Consider the following 19294-nt stretch of genomic DNA (forward strand, 5'->3'; position numbering starts at 1 on the left):
CCTCGTCTGTTTCAACTGACTTCAGATAAACTATACCCCATTAGGAGCTTGACATGTCCATTTTCTATTTGTGTTCTTCTTAAAGTATGTATTGGCTATGAACAGGTTCTAATGATATGCGTATTGTACAAGTTTCCAAATTTCAAAGATTCCCTGTTGTTGTTCTTGTTCTCGTCATAAAATTTGTATTTTAAACGTGTAAAAAATGTGATGTAGAGTATACTCAATAATTTGTTAGCTGTGTTTTACTCAAAGAAGTTTCTGAAGGCTTACGACCAAGAAAAATCAACGATCTTGCATTTAAGTAAGAACATTTTTCGGATTGTCACGGGGTTTTTAATAGGACACTGTCTCCTCAATGAACACCTCGGTAGATTGAAACTAAGAAGAAACAGCGAATGCAGATTTTGGGGGGGAAATGGAGAAACACGACTGATATTGGAGATACAGTACGACTGATATTGGAGATGGAGAACTACCCTCTGTAAAACCGTCCCAGACACTGGCTTATGTCAATAATGTCAAACCAGGGCTTTGACATTATTGACTGTATGATGATTTATAACTCAACAAAGGGGGACACACACAATAGATCCCTAAAGTCGCAGTAATTAACCCCCCTCCCACTCATTCTAAATTCTAAATTCTAGATTTTTTTGCGTTCTCAATAAACCTTATTAGTAATTAAAATTGTTAAAAAATATATTTGTAATAGAAATAGATAACTTATAATAATTATTTAATTCTGGTAAAAAATACCAGATACGCTACTGACCTGAACACCTAAGTCAATTGATGTAATAATTGTTTTTGAAATCTATAAAAACTACTTAATTATCTTAATATTTGACAAAAATAATAATTTATATTCTCTTGTTTTTTTTCAGTTACTTTTAGAGCATTTAGAATGTTTAGTTTCCCGGCACGAGAGATCGCTGCGCATGACGGTTGTAAAGAGACAAGCTGCTGCGCAGTCTGGTGTTTCGAGCGAAGTAGAAGTGCTCAAAGCGTTAAAAAGCTTGTTCGAACATCACAAAGCTTTAGACGAAAAGGTATGTTATACATTTTACTATTTATTATTACTTTTATTATTTTTTTATAAATATACCTGGTGCGTCTCAGGAGTTACCGCGATAACTTTTTTATTTTTTTAGATAAAAAAAACGAGATTGTGTATGTTAGTAAATGACATAAATTAGAATTGATTAACGTATTCAATTGTTTTCTGTCACTTCCTGTTTCACCGAAAATGACTACAACTTTTGATTTTTAAAGGGCACCCTCGGTATTTTTTTACTTTGTTCCATAGAAAATGACACTCTGAATGTAATGACATATCATATGTCAACTTTTGACATTTTTGCTTAAAACAAAATTGAATTTTAAATGTCAATCTAGAGTGGAAAATAGATTTGATCTTTTCTAATGTTTTTAGTGTCTTGTCCTGGCCGGTTAAAAAATGCCCAAATCGCATTTTTAATCATATCTCAATTTTTTCAAATGGAACGAGGGTGGCTCATTAGCAAATTTGGAAAAAGTTTTTTTTACGAATAATATAGTATCACACACTTGGTATTTCGGGTCAGATTATCGTTATGAATCGCATGTTGCCATTTCAAATAAACCATATTCGAAAATGTCAAAAGTTTACATAAGATATGCCATTTTAGTCAGAGTGTCATTTTCTATCGAATAAAATAACAAAATACCGAGGGTTTCATTTAAAAATCAAAAGTTGTAGTCATTTCCTGTGAAACAGGGAGTGACAGAAAACAATTGAATACTTCAATCAATTCTAATTGATGTCATATACTAATATACCAAAATCTCGATTTTTTATCTGAAAATATAAAAAGTTATAGGGGTGAGCCATTTTTGAGACGCACCCGGTATATAAATTATAAATAATATTTTATTTTAATGATTTATATATAATATATTTGATGTTATCGCCGATGTTTATTTCAAATCTTATATATATTTTTTTGTTTAGTTTGACCGCGTATTATAAAATATCAAACTAGAAAGAAGTGTCAACTACGCGATAAATCGTGGAAAAATGATACATTTTCATGTATATTAGTTCATACGATGATAGTTCATGTGAACTCGAGTTTAGGGTTTTTTTGTTTAAGTGTTTAAGTTTTTTATTGAGGTATAATTTTTCTTGTAGCATGAGATTATAAGATGATTAAAAGCAAAGTTTCGATCAATTTCAATCAAGAGAAGATAAAAAGTAATGATTAAAAAGTCAAGACCCAATTTTAATCAAATACCGAATTTCTGAACTAATTTGAATGCTAAGAAGTCGTTGAAACACGCAACACCTATTAAAATTTTGAAAAGTCTGAACTCACTCTAAACCGAATATGAACAACCGGGCTTTAAAAGTTAATTTTTGGCTGAATTTAATAATAGATAGCTTTTTAAATTTTATAGTTAAATGTTTTACACCTAAATGATATAAGTACATATATTTTTTGTAATTATTCATAGTCCAGTTATAAAAAGAAACTTATGTGTCTTTATAGTCTTATACATATCTATTATTATACAAGTTTTAAATTACAAAAATGCATTTCGGGCACCACTAACTTTATATTCTATATCGTGGTATTGTAAACAGCACAATAAATTGCATTTAACATTAAACTCATTTGACTAACAACTGAAGGTATGTTGACAGTTGCCTGGTTTTTGCATTGTTGTGTATTCAGTTTTAATTTAAAAATAGATACGGATTTTCTTAAATTAGTAAAAAACGGCTTGTCATAAACAGCTTCTACCAACGCCGCGCTGCTGCACCACCCGGTATAATTAGGTGCTAATAATACTTATTTAAAAAAATACAATTTAAGTTGATATCTTCTATAAACCAAAAAAAAAATCACAAATCCACCAAATATACAAACATATTTTAAACTCAGGACACACGTTTTGCTAATCATTTTAGTATCGTCTGCTAATGGTTTAATCAGTTCAATCACTTAATTTTATCTCCCAATCACGTTAACACGGTTAGCGAAACGTGCGTTTAGAATTTAAAAATGTAGGTTTATGTTTTATGTCGATTTGTGCAATGTTCGAGTTTTTTCGTATTATGAATATATATTTTTCCACCTTCTGAAGGCGTAATTTTTATTCGATCAAACTTTATAATAGGTAATTATTGTTGTCATATAATAATCTATTTTATGATTTTATTTATTAAAACTCTTTGGCGTAGGTGTAATTTTTGTTTTAGTTCTCTTATTTCGATATGTTTTAGGTTCGTGAAAGACTGAGGGTAGCTTTAGAGAGAAATTCGTCTTTAGAAGAAGAATTAGCATCTACCAAAGAAGAGGTAAGCTGCAAATTACATAAAAAAATTTGTTTGTCTCACTCAACATTCTACATTACTAAATGATATAATGTATTAAACTATACAGGGTTTCCTAACATTCCATGGACATGAACTACTATGTATTTTTGGAATCAGAATAAGTGCATTGAAAACAATTTACCTCTTACAAAAGTGATTTCTTTATCCGTTAGAGAGCATCAAACTTAAACATCAAAATAAACACATTTTTAAGATATTTTAAGAATCGTTATTACGATTTGAATGAAATTTAGGGTCCTACGTTTTGCTAAGCCCTTTATTATTTGACTTTCACAAAAATAAAGAAAAACTACGGGAAGGGTGAAAATTACGCGCACACTTTTTGAGAAAAAAAAAGTTTTAAGACGCTGACTTACAGCGCTTTCAGATGAAGCGGACCGTCCGCGACTTTGAACAAGTGTCATGAGTTTATATGAACAACATCCGAACGGAGCATACGCGACCCATGTGGAATTGTTCATATAAACTCATGGTACTTGCTCGAAGTCGCGGACGGTCCGCTCCATCTGAACGCGCTGTTACAAAAGATATTTCTTATCACATGAAACTATGTAGGCGCATACCAGTTTGTTGGCGAAAATATGGAATGTTATGTTTTTAGTATCACAAATGATATTTATTTGACAATAAGCTTCATAAATTTTAAATTAATTGACGTTCGGATTTATTTTTAATTGGTGCCCTCTAACGGAAAACGATGTATTTTTGTACAGAGGTAAATTATGTGAAGCTTGTATATAGTTTACTAGCGTGTACCAGCGACTTCGTTCGCGTCGAATGAATCATTTGTAATGGTGATGATAAAGCAAAGCAAGAATTTCCATTAACATACAAACTGGATAAAATTTTCTCACATTTACGTCAGCATGAGAAAAAACAATATGGCGATATTATTATATAACTTGGTAATATTTGAGGGGTAGTTTCATCTCGTTGGAATTTGACTTCGTCTTCGAAAAATTCGTTTGCCAAAAATAAGCTTTTTACGTCAAGCAGTTTAAGCAGAATCGTGGTTAAGAAATTACCCAACTTTTTGGAACACCTTGTATGGTTTTTTAAAAATTTTCCAAATATGTAAAAAAACCAAATAAATGATGCTTGTCCAAGCGTTTTCCCGAACGACTAACCGTTTTTTAAATAACAAATATTGTAATATTTGAGGGGTGGTTTCACCCTCTTGGAACTGGAATTTCGAAAAATCCCTTCTTATCGAACCTCTACACCCTAGAATCAACCTGTATGCCAAAATTGAGCTTCTTACGTTGAGTGGTTTGAGCAAGATCGTGATTAATCAGTATGTCAGTCACTTAAAGATTTTATATATTAGTATAGATTTTGATTATTAATTCTTAATGTTCACAAAATATCGAAACTGTTTTAGAAAAAAATACATTTTTTTCTCAATGTGGCGTTTTTACAAGAGACAAAAAATGTAGTAAATACAAGAAAAATTATATTATTTTGCAACAAAAAAATCAGTCGTCGGTGCAGTTGGAAGATATTTTTACTAAAATTTATGTAGTGGTGGGGGCACTTTTCACCCTTACATTTTTCTGTCGACATTTTTTTGAAGTTTAGTCCCCTCTAACGGATAAACCTAATAGATATATAAACTAACGGATATTTTGATTCCAAAAATACGTAGTTGTTATGCGAGGGGTGTCTCACTACTGGAATTACATGTACATTTTCTTGGCAGTCGCTGGCAGTCATTGGCAGTCTTACGGCAGTCACCTATAATAATTACATGGCAGTCATAGGCAGTCTTCTTGGCTGTGATTGGCAGTCGCTTGGTGGAAAGATGATATTTTGGCAGTACATGTACATTTTTTATCCAAGTGAGACACCCCTCGTTGTTATGTCTACAGAATATTGAGAAACTCTGTATAATAACTTTCCATTTTAAGATAACAGATGACAATATTCTTATATGTTCTTTACGGCTTATGCAAAAATATACAAATACCATTATAAAGGAACTATTAGATCTGTTTTAATCTATTTTTATATTTTTGGAAAACTCACTCGTACAATGACATCTACGTGTGTACATGGTTTATAAATATGTAGATGAATTGGATAACCCATCCCATTTTAATGAACTCAAAAAATATGCAAGAGCTTTATTTGCATTTTAAACCCTCACATAGCAAGTCGTATATATATTTATACATTCTAGATTATAAATGAGAAATTATTTTAAAAGCAGTTTATTTTTATATTTTATTTCGCCCTTTTATGTCCAAGTTTGAACTGAAACTATTACAACTTATTTTTGAATTTATTAAAATTAATTTATATACTAAACATGTCAAATATTTATTTTTTCTTCATTATGTGTATGTAGGTACATACATATAACATTTTTTTAGTTGTTTCTTGGGTGTTGTGGCTATGGTTAAATTAACACAATAATTTTTCGACGTTTCACATTTGTACTGTACATGCTTTGAACGTACTATGCTTCTTCAGGATTTTTTTTTGGTCTTTCCTATGTCTTGGAGTAGTGTTTATTACCGTTTCTTTGCTGAGAATACATACATACATATATAACATAATGAAATATGAACTATTAATAAAATTTTTATAAAAATAAATAATTGGTTATAACAGTTAAATATAAAATTTGAAAATGTCAATAATCCATATGAACATTTATTATTTTGTTTTAATTTTAGTTGCAAAATATTAAACAGGGATTACCACAAACCAATGTACCTGCTATAGAAGATAAACCAAAGGAAAATGGACAATTGGAAACTGGGGACCAACTTAACAACAGTCACAACAAGGTACAGGTGGTAATCATTGATACTATCTTTTAAAGCCCTCAATTATATTATTTCGATGGATTTGTTGTTGAACTCATTAATTTTTTTACTTCTGGCATGTATCTGTCAAAAATGCTTTTCCTTTTCTACTTTAAAAACACCTTTATTGTGTGACACGAAATATTTTAATATTTATGTGTTATATTCTTTGATGGCAGATAAGAATAATTCTTAAACTAGAATTTGTTCAATTGTGATAATTTAAAGCTAACTTAATTATAAAACTCTTCTGTAGATCGGACATCAATAGTAAATATTAGCTGCTTATCCCTTAAAACTTATTACTTATTATTTTAATCAATAAATCAGTTATCTTTGATGGTTTTAATTATAAGTATAGTTAATTTTTATAGAGTATAGTTAGGAATGAATAAATATTATATCAGATGAGCAATATGTTGAATCGCTAATAATATACAAAAGCATCGAATAAGGGGAGATATTAATCTATTTGAAGTCCTGTTGATGAAATAGTTTATTTGTTTTTTAATAGTTATCATACGATTACGATAGACATCTGTACGGGCTAAAAGTTTACGCTCTAAATATATACCGATTAATGCGGGGCACTTACAAATTTCCTATAGGGCGAATTGGGAACAAAATAACATAAAGCTGCGATTAGTCTTAATTGATAGTTTTAAGGGTCGTGTTGAACATACTAAAAGTCCCCATGCCTCCCATAAGGGGAACATTGTCAAAATGGCCATCTTGGATTTTTGGAATTTTTTCCTAAATTTGCTATTTATTCAAAAACTTTTAATTTTTAAAGTAAATATGTTGGAAGATAAATGGAAGACCAATAAAATTTCTATAATTAAGGGTACCTTCGAGGTTCCTAGGTAGCACCGTTACCAAGATAAGGTACGTAGAAGGAGCACCAACATAAAATTTTTTGGCGAATTTTCGTTTTTAACCTGAAATAAGTAAATATTTTGCTGTTTATAAAAAGGCTAGTGACAAGATCGATGGATGAAAAATTTTTGGTCAGTACTTTGGGCAGTACCGCAAGTATACTGTCGGGTGGCTTACATATTATTTCTGAGCAGTCGATTAGACAGTAGACAGCTGGGAAGTTTCTACTTAGGCAATACTTGTGCAGGACTTTGATGGTACTTAAGGCAGACTAGGACCGGAATTTGTGTACTAGGTTGTGCTTGGGTAGTACTGCAAGTAGTGTCGTCGAGCGGTGTACTTTTACTAGTTATATTGTGTCGTGCAAATTTTTATTTATTAGCACGCCGTGTCTCTAATGAAGCATGCAAAATATTCCATTTTCGGAAAATCTTCCCGAAATGTACTACACATAAGTACCATCTAAAAGACGCCGGCTCTTAAAAAATCTTAAAATCCATTCTCTTTATTCACGCTGCAGGTGGTTGCGACACAGTTAGTGGTTTATACAGTATCGGAAAAATTAAAGTTCTTCAACTTCTAGAGAAGAATCCAGAGCTAAGAAATACTGTTTCTATATTTTACCATGCAAATGCGGCTAAGGCTGATGTCCTGAAAGCTGGCGAGCGCTTTTTAGTATCTCTTTACCGAGAAACTTCAATAACTTCACTAGATGAATTAAGATTTAAAAAATACAATGCTATAACCGCTAGACAAAATCTTAACACAAACTTCAATTTGGCTGCTCTTCCTCCCACCACAGATGCCGCAAAATTCCATATCTTTAGAATTTATAACCAAATACAAGAATGGTTAGGCTACTCTCCTGATCCTTTAGAGTGGGGATGGAAGGATGCAAATAATGAGCTTTATCCCATTTTAATGGAGCAAGAAGTAGCTCCTGAATTTATTTTAAAGATGATTTTTTGTAACTGCAAAACCTCATGCACAAAGCACTGCAGCTGTAAAAAATCTAGCATTGTTTGCTCAAATTTATGCGGATTTTGCCAAGGAAACTCTTGCGATAATAACCCCGAATTAAATCCGATGAATGATATCGAGGCTGAGGAAGAATTAAATAAATGTAGATACCTTAGTTTTTAGTTATATTTTTTGTGTGTATAGCGACAAAATAAACGTGTTAACTGGTGTTCTTCAGAAGTACCTAGTCTTGACGTTTTCTTTCCTCGACTATTTCAAAATCGGGATAGATTCGCTGTTCCTATATACGAGTGTATGATCAAAAATTAATATGATGAAATACTAATTAGCTTCGAATTTTTTATTAGTTTCCATGCAAAATCGAGAGATCAACAACTGTAGGCAGTAGTTATTTTGGGCAGTACTAGGCAGCACTGCAAATATTGTTAGGCGGTTTAGATATTTTTGACCAATTATAAGTTGTGAACACTATTTACTCTTCGGAGTAATAATATACATTAGATCATAAGGATATTGTGTACTCGCTAGTTGTTGGGTAATACTTGGTCAGTGCTAGATAGTACTGCAGGTACTATCGGACGATGTATAGATTTTTGACTAAATGTTTACCTCTCGAGCAAAACTGAAAATTATTCAAGTTATTTTAGTTTAAAGTTTTTAAAATTTGTAGTAAACCGATATGTCAGTGGTACTTCAAGACATATATCTTGATAAGGGTAGTACTTAGGAAAGTATCTCTATTTATAGTATTTTTATCGGTATTAAACTTCCCTCTTCATAATTTTTCTAAAAATAAGTAGTTTTTGAGTAAACACCAGATTAAGAAAAAAATGTCAAAAATCCAAGATGGCGGCGTCATTTTGACAGTGTTCCCCTAGTGGGAGATATGGGGACTTTGAGTATATTTAATCGGACTATAAAAGCTATCAATTAAGACTAGTCCCAGCTTTATATTATTTTGTTCCCAATAAAATCATAAGTGCCCCGAACTACGATCTGGTCATCCAAACTGCGTGATCTGGATTTTAACGTATAAGACAGTTTTTCTGACAGCTTAAATGAAAAATAAAATGTATTAAAAAGAGATAAAAGTTAGGTTGTAAATTTTGCATCAAAATTTCAAACCGCACAAGTAGGTGTTTACGAAAAATGTTGCATCTAGTTGGAACATTATTTTTCACAATAAGTTACTCCTTTTACTACAGCTGTAATAGATTACTAGTTAAACAACTGTCTAACAGAAATGAGCATTATTAAATAGCTTAGATATATTTTCGTTTATTATTGTATTCCTCGTACGAACCGGCAACACTGTATGCCGCTTTATATTTTGCCTCTCTGTCTGTCAACTGGTTGTATATATTTATCTCTGTCGTTTTTATTAAGGTACGGACCACACGGAAATAAAGTGATCGCGTAGTCCAAACGTATAATGACGAATATGCGTCTATAAAGCTACTCCTCTGTAAACAGTGGACCTACCATAACGCAAAATATGTCCTATATCCTGTTATTAAAACAAAAAATAAATCGGCACACTTGATAATACGGAATGGAAAACTAAATCGTGTTCATATTTGTAGTATTTGTATTACACTGCATACTCTTACAAAGATAAACAAAATTAGTTCAGTCAATTCTAAATATTTATTTAAAATAACTGTTCTGGCAAATCCGATTTTAGATCCCGATCGGACCTGGTTCGCACAGGTCTCTATCATACAATCGAAAAAAATCAACGTCAGAGTTGGCTTGGAAATTATCGATCTTTATTTTTGGGCGCATCTAGAGGTTGAATCTGGGAGGGGTAGTGGTATTATTTAAGTAAAGTACTAGATTTAATTTTTTCCTGAACGGTATTGTGGCTTTAAAAAAATTGGATTGCTCTGGATTTTCTCTTTCGCTTGGTGTTATTAATTTCTTTTGTGACAATTTTATTTTATAACACATTTTAACTTATTTATAAATTTCTTGGGAGAATTTATTACCCCTCATTACCCCTCCCGTATATGCGCCACTGGATATTTTCCAGCCAACTTGATATATTGATATATTCACTTCAAATAAATAAGGGTAAACTATTTCTGAGTTCAGAAGTATTTTTTAACCTAAATAAGTATAGTTTGTTATACTAAATTACTTTTTACAATATGTCGGAACTCGATCCGTCAAAGCAATTATTTCTTTTTAATACGACTAATTTTACTAAGGAAAAACAAAATCGGGTTTAATTAAAATTATTTTGTATATTGAATATGTATACAAGAAATATACAGGGTTGTTCACCACATACGACACGGAGTATTGTAGCTAAACAATTAGATTTTTACAAATTGTAAGTTTTGGGTTCGTTGAAGGACTATTGGAGCTACAATTTAAAAATAATTTTACAAGACAGAGTGTCCCAAATAAGTAAAAAATATTATAGTTGTATTTTTTTAAATGGAACACCCTGTATATTATTCAATTTTTAGATTCCACGATTGAAATAGAGATAAATTTGATTAAGGTTTATCATACTTAAATCTTACCGTTTTTGAAAGATTTTTAATTTTGTGAAATTGCAGTAAAAAATTTAAGGCTTTATTTCTCCAAGGGTATCAAAGTTTTTAATACTAAATATTGACCGAAGATTACTTATTGATCAGATATTGTGTTGCAATAATAAAAATTATACTACCTTATACAGAGTGTCCAAAAATGTATTTTAAATAATTACTAGCTTTAAACAGCAATAACTTGTTTAATTTAAATGGAACACCCTGCATATTTTACGTGAATCAGGTGCACAATTTAATTATCTATCAAATTGTGTTATACAATTTTTTACCTATCTCTTTAAATTTTCGTACAAAATGCATTTTCTTATAATTTAGACTTCATTTATCACTATATCTATGAAATATTGACATATTAGATTTTTTTAAAGATGTAACAAATTTTCAAAGAGTACAGATACTAATATTGTCGATATAGTTCGCTTATTTCATTAAAAAATTAAAAAAGTTTAAATATTTTTGTTAAAGGAGACCAATTAATATGATCCCAGTATGCAAACTTCATTAATTGACTGTTTACGTTTATTAATAATAATCGCTCCAAATACTAAAAAACTGAATTTTGTATGTGTATTAGACAGTGTGGTAAAGAGTAACACCTTATAAATGTTATTTCATTTTTTGACGAATTCTTATTTATAACAACAGGGACGTTCATTTTCATAACTTATTATATTGATTTCTGAGTCAAATCTACATCTATTTAGAACAATTTTCTTAATTAAAACAATTAAGTATGTAATAATTAACTAATTTTTGGATGGAAATAATGGTGGTATATTTAATTGGTATAGTCTTTTACAAATAGATATTTAAATAGCTTTCTTTTTGTAAAGAAATGGGCTTGCAATATTATTATTTTTACCACCTGTACATTTTTTACATTATGTTGCTTTAAAAAAAATCTAAAATGGCAATATTCCATGGGTATATGGTGATAAATGAAGTCTAAATTATAAGAAAATGCAGTTTCTACGAAAACTTAAAGAGATAGGTAAAAAATTGTATAATACAATTTGATAGACAATTAAATGATGCATCTGATTCATGCAAAATATACAGGGTGTTTCATTTAAATTAAACAAGTTATTGCTGTTTAAAGCTAGTAATTATTTAATATGAATTTTTCGAGACTCTGTATAAGGTAGTATAATTTTTATTATTGCAACACAATATCTGATCAATAAGTAATCTTCGGTAAATATTTAGTATTAAAAACTTTGATACCCTTGGAGAAATGAAGCCTTAATTTTTTTACTGCAATTTCACAAAATTGAAAATATTTCAAAAACGGTAAGGTTTAAGTGTGATCAACCTTAATCAAATTTACCTTTATTTCAATCGTAGAATCTAAAAATAGAACAATATACAGGGTGTTCCATTTAAAAAAATACAACTATAATATTTTATATTTAATTGGGACACTCTGTATGTTATAAAATTATTTTTAAATTGTAGCTCTAATAGTCCTTCAACGAATCCAAAACTTACAAGTTGTAAAAATCTAATCGTTTAGCTACAATACTCCCTGTCGTATGTGGTGAACAACCCCCTTTATATTATTAATAATATATTTTTAATGTACTTCTAAAATAGAATAAAAATATAGTAATATTATACAATATTATAAAATATTCCAATATAATTTTAATTACCTTAAACAATTTACAGTTCTATACTTATATTATCTATAGTTCTATAATTTAAGGGCTTATTGTAATAACATGATATGCCACAAATCCATAATTCTGAATTATTAGACTTCTTTAATTGCAAAATGCGGAAAAGTAATGTGAGCCGAACTATATACAATTTTCTATGCTCTAGGAAGACCGAAAAAAAAACTTCAAACAAATACGGCCTAGTATATTATTTATTAATAATAAATAAAATATAATAAATTTGTACTACACATTACACAAATTTGACAACATACGCTTTTTTCATAAGTCGACTAAACAATGCATGTCTATTAACACAGAAATTTTCGATGTTGTCATGTTTGTGTACTGCATGATATTGTGACGTATAGGCACTATCAGGGAAACCACGACTGACTAATGGAGGTGTTGAAGGAGAATCTGCGGAAAGCGCTGCGAGAATAGCGGATCTACAACAAGCTTTAGAACAACAAGTAAGTCTTTACCTTGCAACAGTTTTCAGTGGACGATCACTCAACGAAATACTATGATATTATCTAATAGAAATATCTAAACTTATTATATTCTCTAACCCAGTATGAGTTATCATAAATGCAAAACCTCCAGCAAGGAGAAGGGGACTCAAACCTCAAACCTCACAATATTTTCAAATTTTTTATTTAAAAAATATTTTTGTTAAATGGGCCAACATGTTTCAGGAAAAAATACTTCCCATCATCAGACTCAAAAGCTAAAATAATCGTAATATCACAGTCAAACTAGGTAAATATTTTTGAGAGAAGTCATACAAAACAATGTTAAGTGATAAATAAAAAATCGGTAAAAAAACTTCTTATGTGCACTGAAAACTAGAAAATAATAATAACAATTAGGTATTTTGAACTTCTAGTTCAGAAATATTTTAGTACTAGGCAGAATAGCTTTTAGGCATATGAGACTAAAATAAAAACGTGGGGCCCATTAACTATTGCTGTAATACTTTCTTCTATACTAAGTGTGGATTGCATCGACTTACTATAATCGTAACTGGAGATTTTGACAATCAATAACCAGCCGTGGTGGCTTCACCAGCGAACGCCGAGCTCATGATCTACCAAAGTATAAAGATATGCTTTGCCATAGGAAGGATTTCAGAGGGGCCCCACGTTTTTATTTTAATCTAATATGCCTAAAAGCTATTCTGCCTAGTACTAAAATATTTCTAAACTAGAACCATTAGTTAGTTAGTTCGGGGCACTTATGATTTTATTGGGAACAAAATAACATAAAGCTGGGACTAGTCTTAATTGATAGCTTTTATAGTCCGATTAAACATACTAAAAGTCCCCATATCTCCCACTAGGGAAACACTGTCAAAATGACAATGTTTTGACCAAATGACTCCGCCATCTTGGATTTTTGACATTTTTTTCAAAATACCTAATAGTTATTATTATTTTCTAGTTTTCAGTGCATATAAGATAAAACCGTTTAACTTAAAAGTTTTTTTACCGATTTTTTATTTTCTAGTTTTTAGTATTTAACGGAAATGCCTACCGAATATTCCTCATTCTATTTAATTCATTTAGTGCATCATTATTACATGGTTTTTTACCTGATAATTTATTACAATCTAATTCCTCAATACATAGCCCTTCCAGAGACTTGACTCGACTTAGAGCCACGTATGCTTGCCCTTCCTCAAACAATTTTGAGCCCCAATACACTACTGCATGGTCGACTGTGCTGCCCTGCATTTTATGGACGACCCCCCCAGAGGTCCAGTAGAGGGGCAAGGCTATAATATACAACAAGAGGCGCCCAATCTTGAGGGGAAAACGCTTGCGACATTACATTTTTAGCCACCCTAATGCCATACAGTCCTCAGCACGTTTTAACCTATTACCTTAACTTGGGTGGTAAAGCTACCGCTAACTACGTAGGTACATCTAATCACCTATTTTTTTTATCTGTCGTTCTAACGTCACACAATCTTGGACACAACTGTTCTGGATATGACTACTCATGCCCTCACCTAATACGCCATTTTGTAACGACGTCCATCTTGGATTTTAAATTTTGTCATAATCACAGTATTCTACTAGTGTAGCCCTTTCATTTGATACCCATATTGAGGGGGTTGTGGAAAAATATGAAATCTGCCATTTTGTACCGGTGGCCATCTTAGATTTACAATGTTATTGATATTACTATATTGTATTGTCATCGGAACTAAAGGTGTGTACCAAATTTCAGGTCAATCTGACAACAAGAAGGTACTTAAATTTCAATTTCTAATTTTGACCCAAACAAATAAATAAATACCGTACGGGTCAAGCTAAATAAAACCGTTTAAATACAGTCACAAACAAAAAGTTAAAAATTATTACAATTATTTCATCACAGATATGCTATGATACGCCAAGTTGAGTATAAAAATTACTAAGGCCCGTATTTATAGTCGCGTCTCGAGACGCCAAGACGGTCTTGGGCTCTTGAGAGCGCAATCCTCAGAATACACGAGCAAACGTCATTTTGGAGATTGCGATTTTCATTTTGGAGATTGTCATTTTGGATAGTTTATGTGATCTGTGGATAGTTTCTTAGCCTAACTTTTTTAATAAACAAAGTAAATCCGTTTTGTCTGATTAAACAGTTTTGAATATGTTAGAAGAGTTTGAGGATATTTTGGACCATGTGGAAGTCTTTGAGTTCCAAAAAGATATATACGGGATGCAGGAAATCCAATAGAAATGTTTAGCGAGGGGGGATTTATGCCGATAGAGGTTTAACAAGGCTACAATTACAGAAACTATTTTACCTCTTATAAATTGAAGATTTGCAAAAACCTACCAATCGTGGTTTACCCATTCTCCCCGTTATTCAATTACTAATTTGTTTACAGTTTTATGCGACTTGTAATTTTCAGATGGTAAATGGAGATTTGTGTGGTGTTAGCCAACCTACAATAAGCCAGATAATCAAGAATAATGCAATAATGTGGAAGTATTTCAAAATCGCAAAAGTTTTTTTAGTCTAAATGTTCATGTCCCAAAAGGGAAATTATCGATATTATAGTTGGATATCCAGGGTCAAGTCATGATAGTGTTATATTCGATGGAAGTAATTAAGAATGCTAATGGAAAGGCGTGATATTCCTGATTTACTTCTTGGAGACGATGCATATAGATGTAGGCCATTTCTATTGACTCCTGTTCTACAGCTAGGTAATCAACAAGAAACCAGGTATAACTTTGCCCATAGAAGAACGCGAAATGTGAAAGGCTATTTGGGACTTGGAAAAAAAATCTTCCATGTCTCCGAGGTTTACAAAACAACTGTTGCTATTATTTGTGCAACAGCTGTTCTTCATATTGGTTTAAGGGAAAATTTAGATAATTTTGAAGATGCTAATTTACACATTCCAATTATAAATAAAAAGGAAGAGGGTTAGATTTTTGAAGAAATCTTATTCAACATTTTGCAAATTAATGTATTTATTGTATTAACATATGTATATCTACTAATTATGTAATATGTTAAGTGATGTTCCAAGGTAACTAGTACCTATATAATAAATTTTATTTACTTTTCTATTAGTGGTTAAATTAGTGTTTATATATTTACATGTAACATATTTTAAGTAATTTCTTATAGACTATTAGTTATCTTAAAAATACTGTTTTTCTATACTTAAATAATATATGATTTCTTAGTCGTTTTACGCTCACTATGACCAGACAGCTAAGTGCTTCTTTTAACTGGTCACACAGAATTTTCCCACTAATACATTAAAACTAAAAAAATTGTCTATTTTCTTCATCATGAATATTTTTAATATCATATCACATAATATATAGGATTATACTGTATACCTATAATTTTCAATATTTTATTGCTTGGTGTAAATTCTGTATTCTTATTGAGTTGACCACTCTATATAAAGTCGATACTCCATGTTTTATAGTTTTACTTCGAATAATATTTCACAATACACATTCTATGATTATTGCGTTTTTACTACTTCCTTATTTCTTGTTTTCTAGATGACATTCTTCTCTCTTCTTTTTTTTCTAGTCTGCTACGTAAATTAGTGTCTGACAATTCGTACCTTTACTTATAAATTTAATTTATTCTCTGACACTTGTCCAACCAGACTATGTCTTAGTCTCCAAGACTTAATTAACACAACTAACTTAAAAATTACCAACAATAAAAAAAAATATTCATTCTAAATTTATGATATTTAAAGATTTTAAAAATTTATGGAACTATACAAAACTAAATAAACCAAAAGTAGTATTCATTAAATATTAAACATATTTTTCTAAATACTTCGGTTTATGTGTTTTTCTGTGTCATGGGGTAGAACTTGTGTCACTGTAAATGGTCCTTTATATTTAGTAGCACTTTTCATATAGTCCATGTCTCTATGTTTATCATAAATTTTTTTATACCTGCTTTGTTCCATTTCTATATGTTCTTTGACCTCTTCTCTCAATTTTTCAGGTAATCGAATACTTTTCATTCTATACTGTCAATAACCTCACTTGTCCATCTTAAAATAAATCTTCAATCCTCGAAATATATCCATATAATAATTCAGAAGGTGTTTTTTTCGCCAGTGGATTTATTCACAGATGTATTTATAGCTCTTTCTATATTCTTAATATATGTATCCCATTTGTTGTCATCATCTGCACAAGCCTTTGAATAAGAAGACTAAGGAAGGAGCATATCAAAAATCTTAGGTACACCGCGATGGGCCTCAAATATGGCCGATTTAAATTCCGGTTTACCAGTGCCGTTCTAATTTTATTTAAAAAATATAAAACTATGATGTAGGGTAGACGTGGGGTAGATTCAATAATTTGTTATTTTATTTTACGTTGTGAATCAATGTTGGTAGTTATTAAAATTGTTATAAAAATATATAATTCTAATAAAAATAGATAAGTTATCTTCTTCTTCTTAGCACGCCGTCTCCCTTCGGAGGTTGGCGATCCAATTGGCAATTGTGACTCGGGAGATGGCATCCCTGAAAATTTGGACTGATGTTCGATCAAGCTATCGACGCAGGTCTTTAAGCCAGGAGTTCTGTCTTCTTCCGACTGACCTCTTTCCTTCGATTTTCCCTTCAATTATAAGACGTAGCATTTCGTATTATCTCCTCTCATGATATGCCCAATATATTGGATTTTTCTTTCCTTGATAGTTGTAAGGAGTTCTTTGCCCTTCTGCATAGCTCTGAGTACTTCAGTGTTGGTTTTTCTATCCACCCAGGATATTCGTAGTATTCTCCTGTACAAATACATCTCAAAAGCCTCGATGCGGGCTTCTATGAGCGGACTGAGAGTCCAGCTCTCACAGCCATAGAGGATAATTGGGAATATATAACATCGAAGCATTCGCAGTCGGAGTTGTAGGTCGAGGTCCCGCCTAATGAAAAGTTTCCTCATACTGAAAAAAGCACTCCTAGCTTGTTCAATCCGTGACAGGATCTCCTTTTTCGGATCACACCCTTCATTTACAAGTGCACCCAGATATCTAAAGGATGACACTTGTTCAATCGTGTTATTGTTTATTTGAAGAGTGGCTTGTATTGGTGATTTTGAGTAAACCATAAGTTTCGTCTTTGCACTGTTCATAAGCAACCCATAACGTGCGCTATGTTCCACGACACTGTCCAATAACTGTTGGAGTTCAGGTAAGCTGCTAGCAATGATGACAGTATCGTCGGCATATCTGATGTTATTAATTATGGTTCCATTGATTTTGACTCCACCGTGCATATCTTTAAGGGCTTCCGTGAAGATCACCTCCGAATATAAATTGAAGAGCAGGGGTGATAATATGCAACCCGGTCGGACGCCTTTCCCTATAACCATTTCTTCCGACAGGCGGTCCTCCACCCTTACTTGGGCCGTTTGATGCCAGTAGAGCTCGGTTACAATTCTCAGATATCCCTCGTCCACACCCGTGGCTCTAAGCATCTCAGCCATTTTCTGGTGTTGCACGCAGTCAAAAGCCTTACGGAAGTCTATGAAGCAGGCATATATATTTATGTTCATGTCGCGTGCCCTCTGTGTAAGTATGTTAAGCGAAAACAGTGCTTCACGGGTCCCCACGCCATTCCTGAAGCCAAACTGGGTGTGATCTATCTGCTGTTCGCATTTCCTATATATACGCGTGTGTATGATTCGTAGAAAGATCTTTAGCACATGAGACATTAAGCTTATCATTCGATAGTCGCCACACCGGGATGCGTGGGCCTTCTTAGGCAGGGTAACAAAAGTTGACTTGAGCCAATCTGATGGTATTTTACCGGAACTGTATATGTCGTTATAGATAAGTTATAATAAGTATTTATTAACACAAACATCCGATACGCTACTGAAGCAGGTAAGTCAAATTAACGTATCAAAATTCTTTGACATCTGATCTTTGACAAGTAGTAAATAAAAGCTAAAATGCAAGAAAAATATATAATTTAGTTAATTTAAGTGAATTTCATAAATGATCGGTTTACTACACCTATGTATATTATATAGTCACTTACTAGCGAAAAGTTGTTACCCATTATTTCACTCAATTTTTGCCGAGATCTACCGCACGCCACACAACCAACTATTTTAGAGTCTTTTTCGATAAATCGCGATAGTGTTACTGTTTATTTAAGTTCTGTCACAATTTCCATCTAGATTTACTACTTTTATACAACTATCAGTAGTAGAATAAATAATAAATAACATAAAATAAGCTCCGTAAAGACTGACAAATCCACAAAATTTCAAATCAAATTCAAATGTGTCAAATGAATCGTCAAACAGAACTGTCATGGATCCCCACCCTTGAGTGCTTTTTCCGCCCACCATGCATGAATACATGGATAGCATTATGCTCCTTCCTTAGTCTTCTTATTCAAAGGCACAAGCTAAAGCCAGTATCATTGGAATAATAATGCTGTTCAACCATTTATGGTTGTATCACACAAGTTCACCCAAATGTTCTGCTATTAAAATGGACACCCTCTTGATAATCTGGCTT

The 19294-nt window shown here is 31.8% G+C and overlaps 1 protein-coding gene across 6 annotated transcripts in view; it reads left to right on the forward strand.

Moving 5' to 3' along the window:
- Positions 1-19294, forward strand: part of LOC115877005 (liprin-alpha-1) — a 374919-nt gene that overhangs the window by 300547 nt on the left and 55078 nt on the right. For all 6 annotated transcript variants that reach the window (XM_030893061.1, XM_030893063.1, XM_030893064.1 and 3 more), the window contains exons 3-6: positions 888-1052; positions 3269-3343; positions 6061-6174; positions 12640-12741. In XM_030893061.1, coding sequence (XP_030748921.1) covers positions 888-1052; positions 3269-3343; positions 6061-6174; positions 12640-12741 — 456 coding nt within the window. The remainder of the gene's footprint in view (positions 1-887; positions 1053-3268; positions 3344-6060; positions 6175-12639; positions 12742-19294) is intronic.

The sequence above is a fragment of the Sitophilus oryzae genome, unplaced genomic scaffold (assembly GCF_002938485.1).
Source record: "Sitophilus oryzae breed Bouriz unplaced genomic scaffold, Soryzae_2.0 scaffold_1442_pilon_pilon, whole genome shotgun sequence".
Classification (NCBI taxonomy): domain Eukaryota; kingdom Metazoa; phylum Arthropoda; class Insecta; order Coleoptera; family Curculionidae; genus Sitophilus; species Sitophilus oryzae.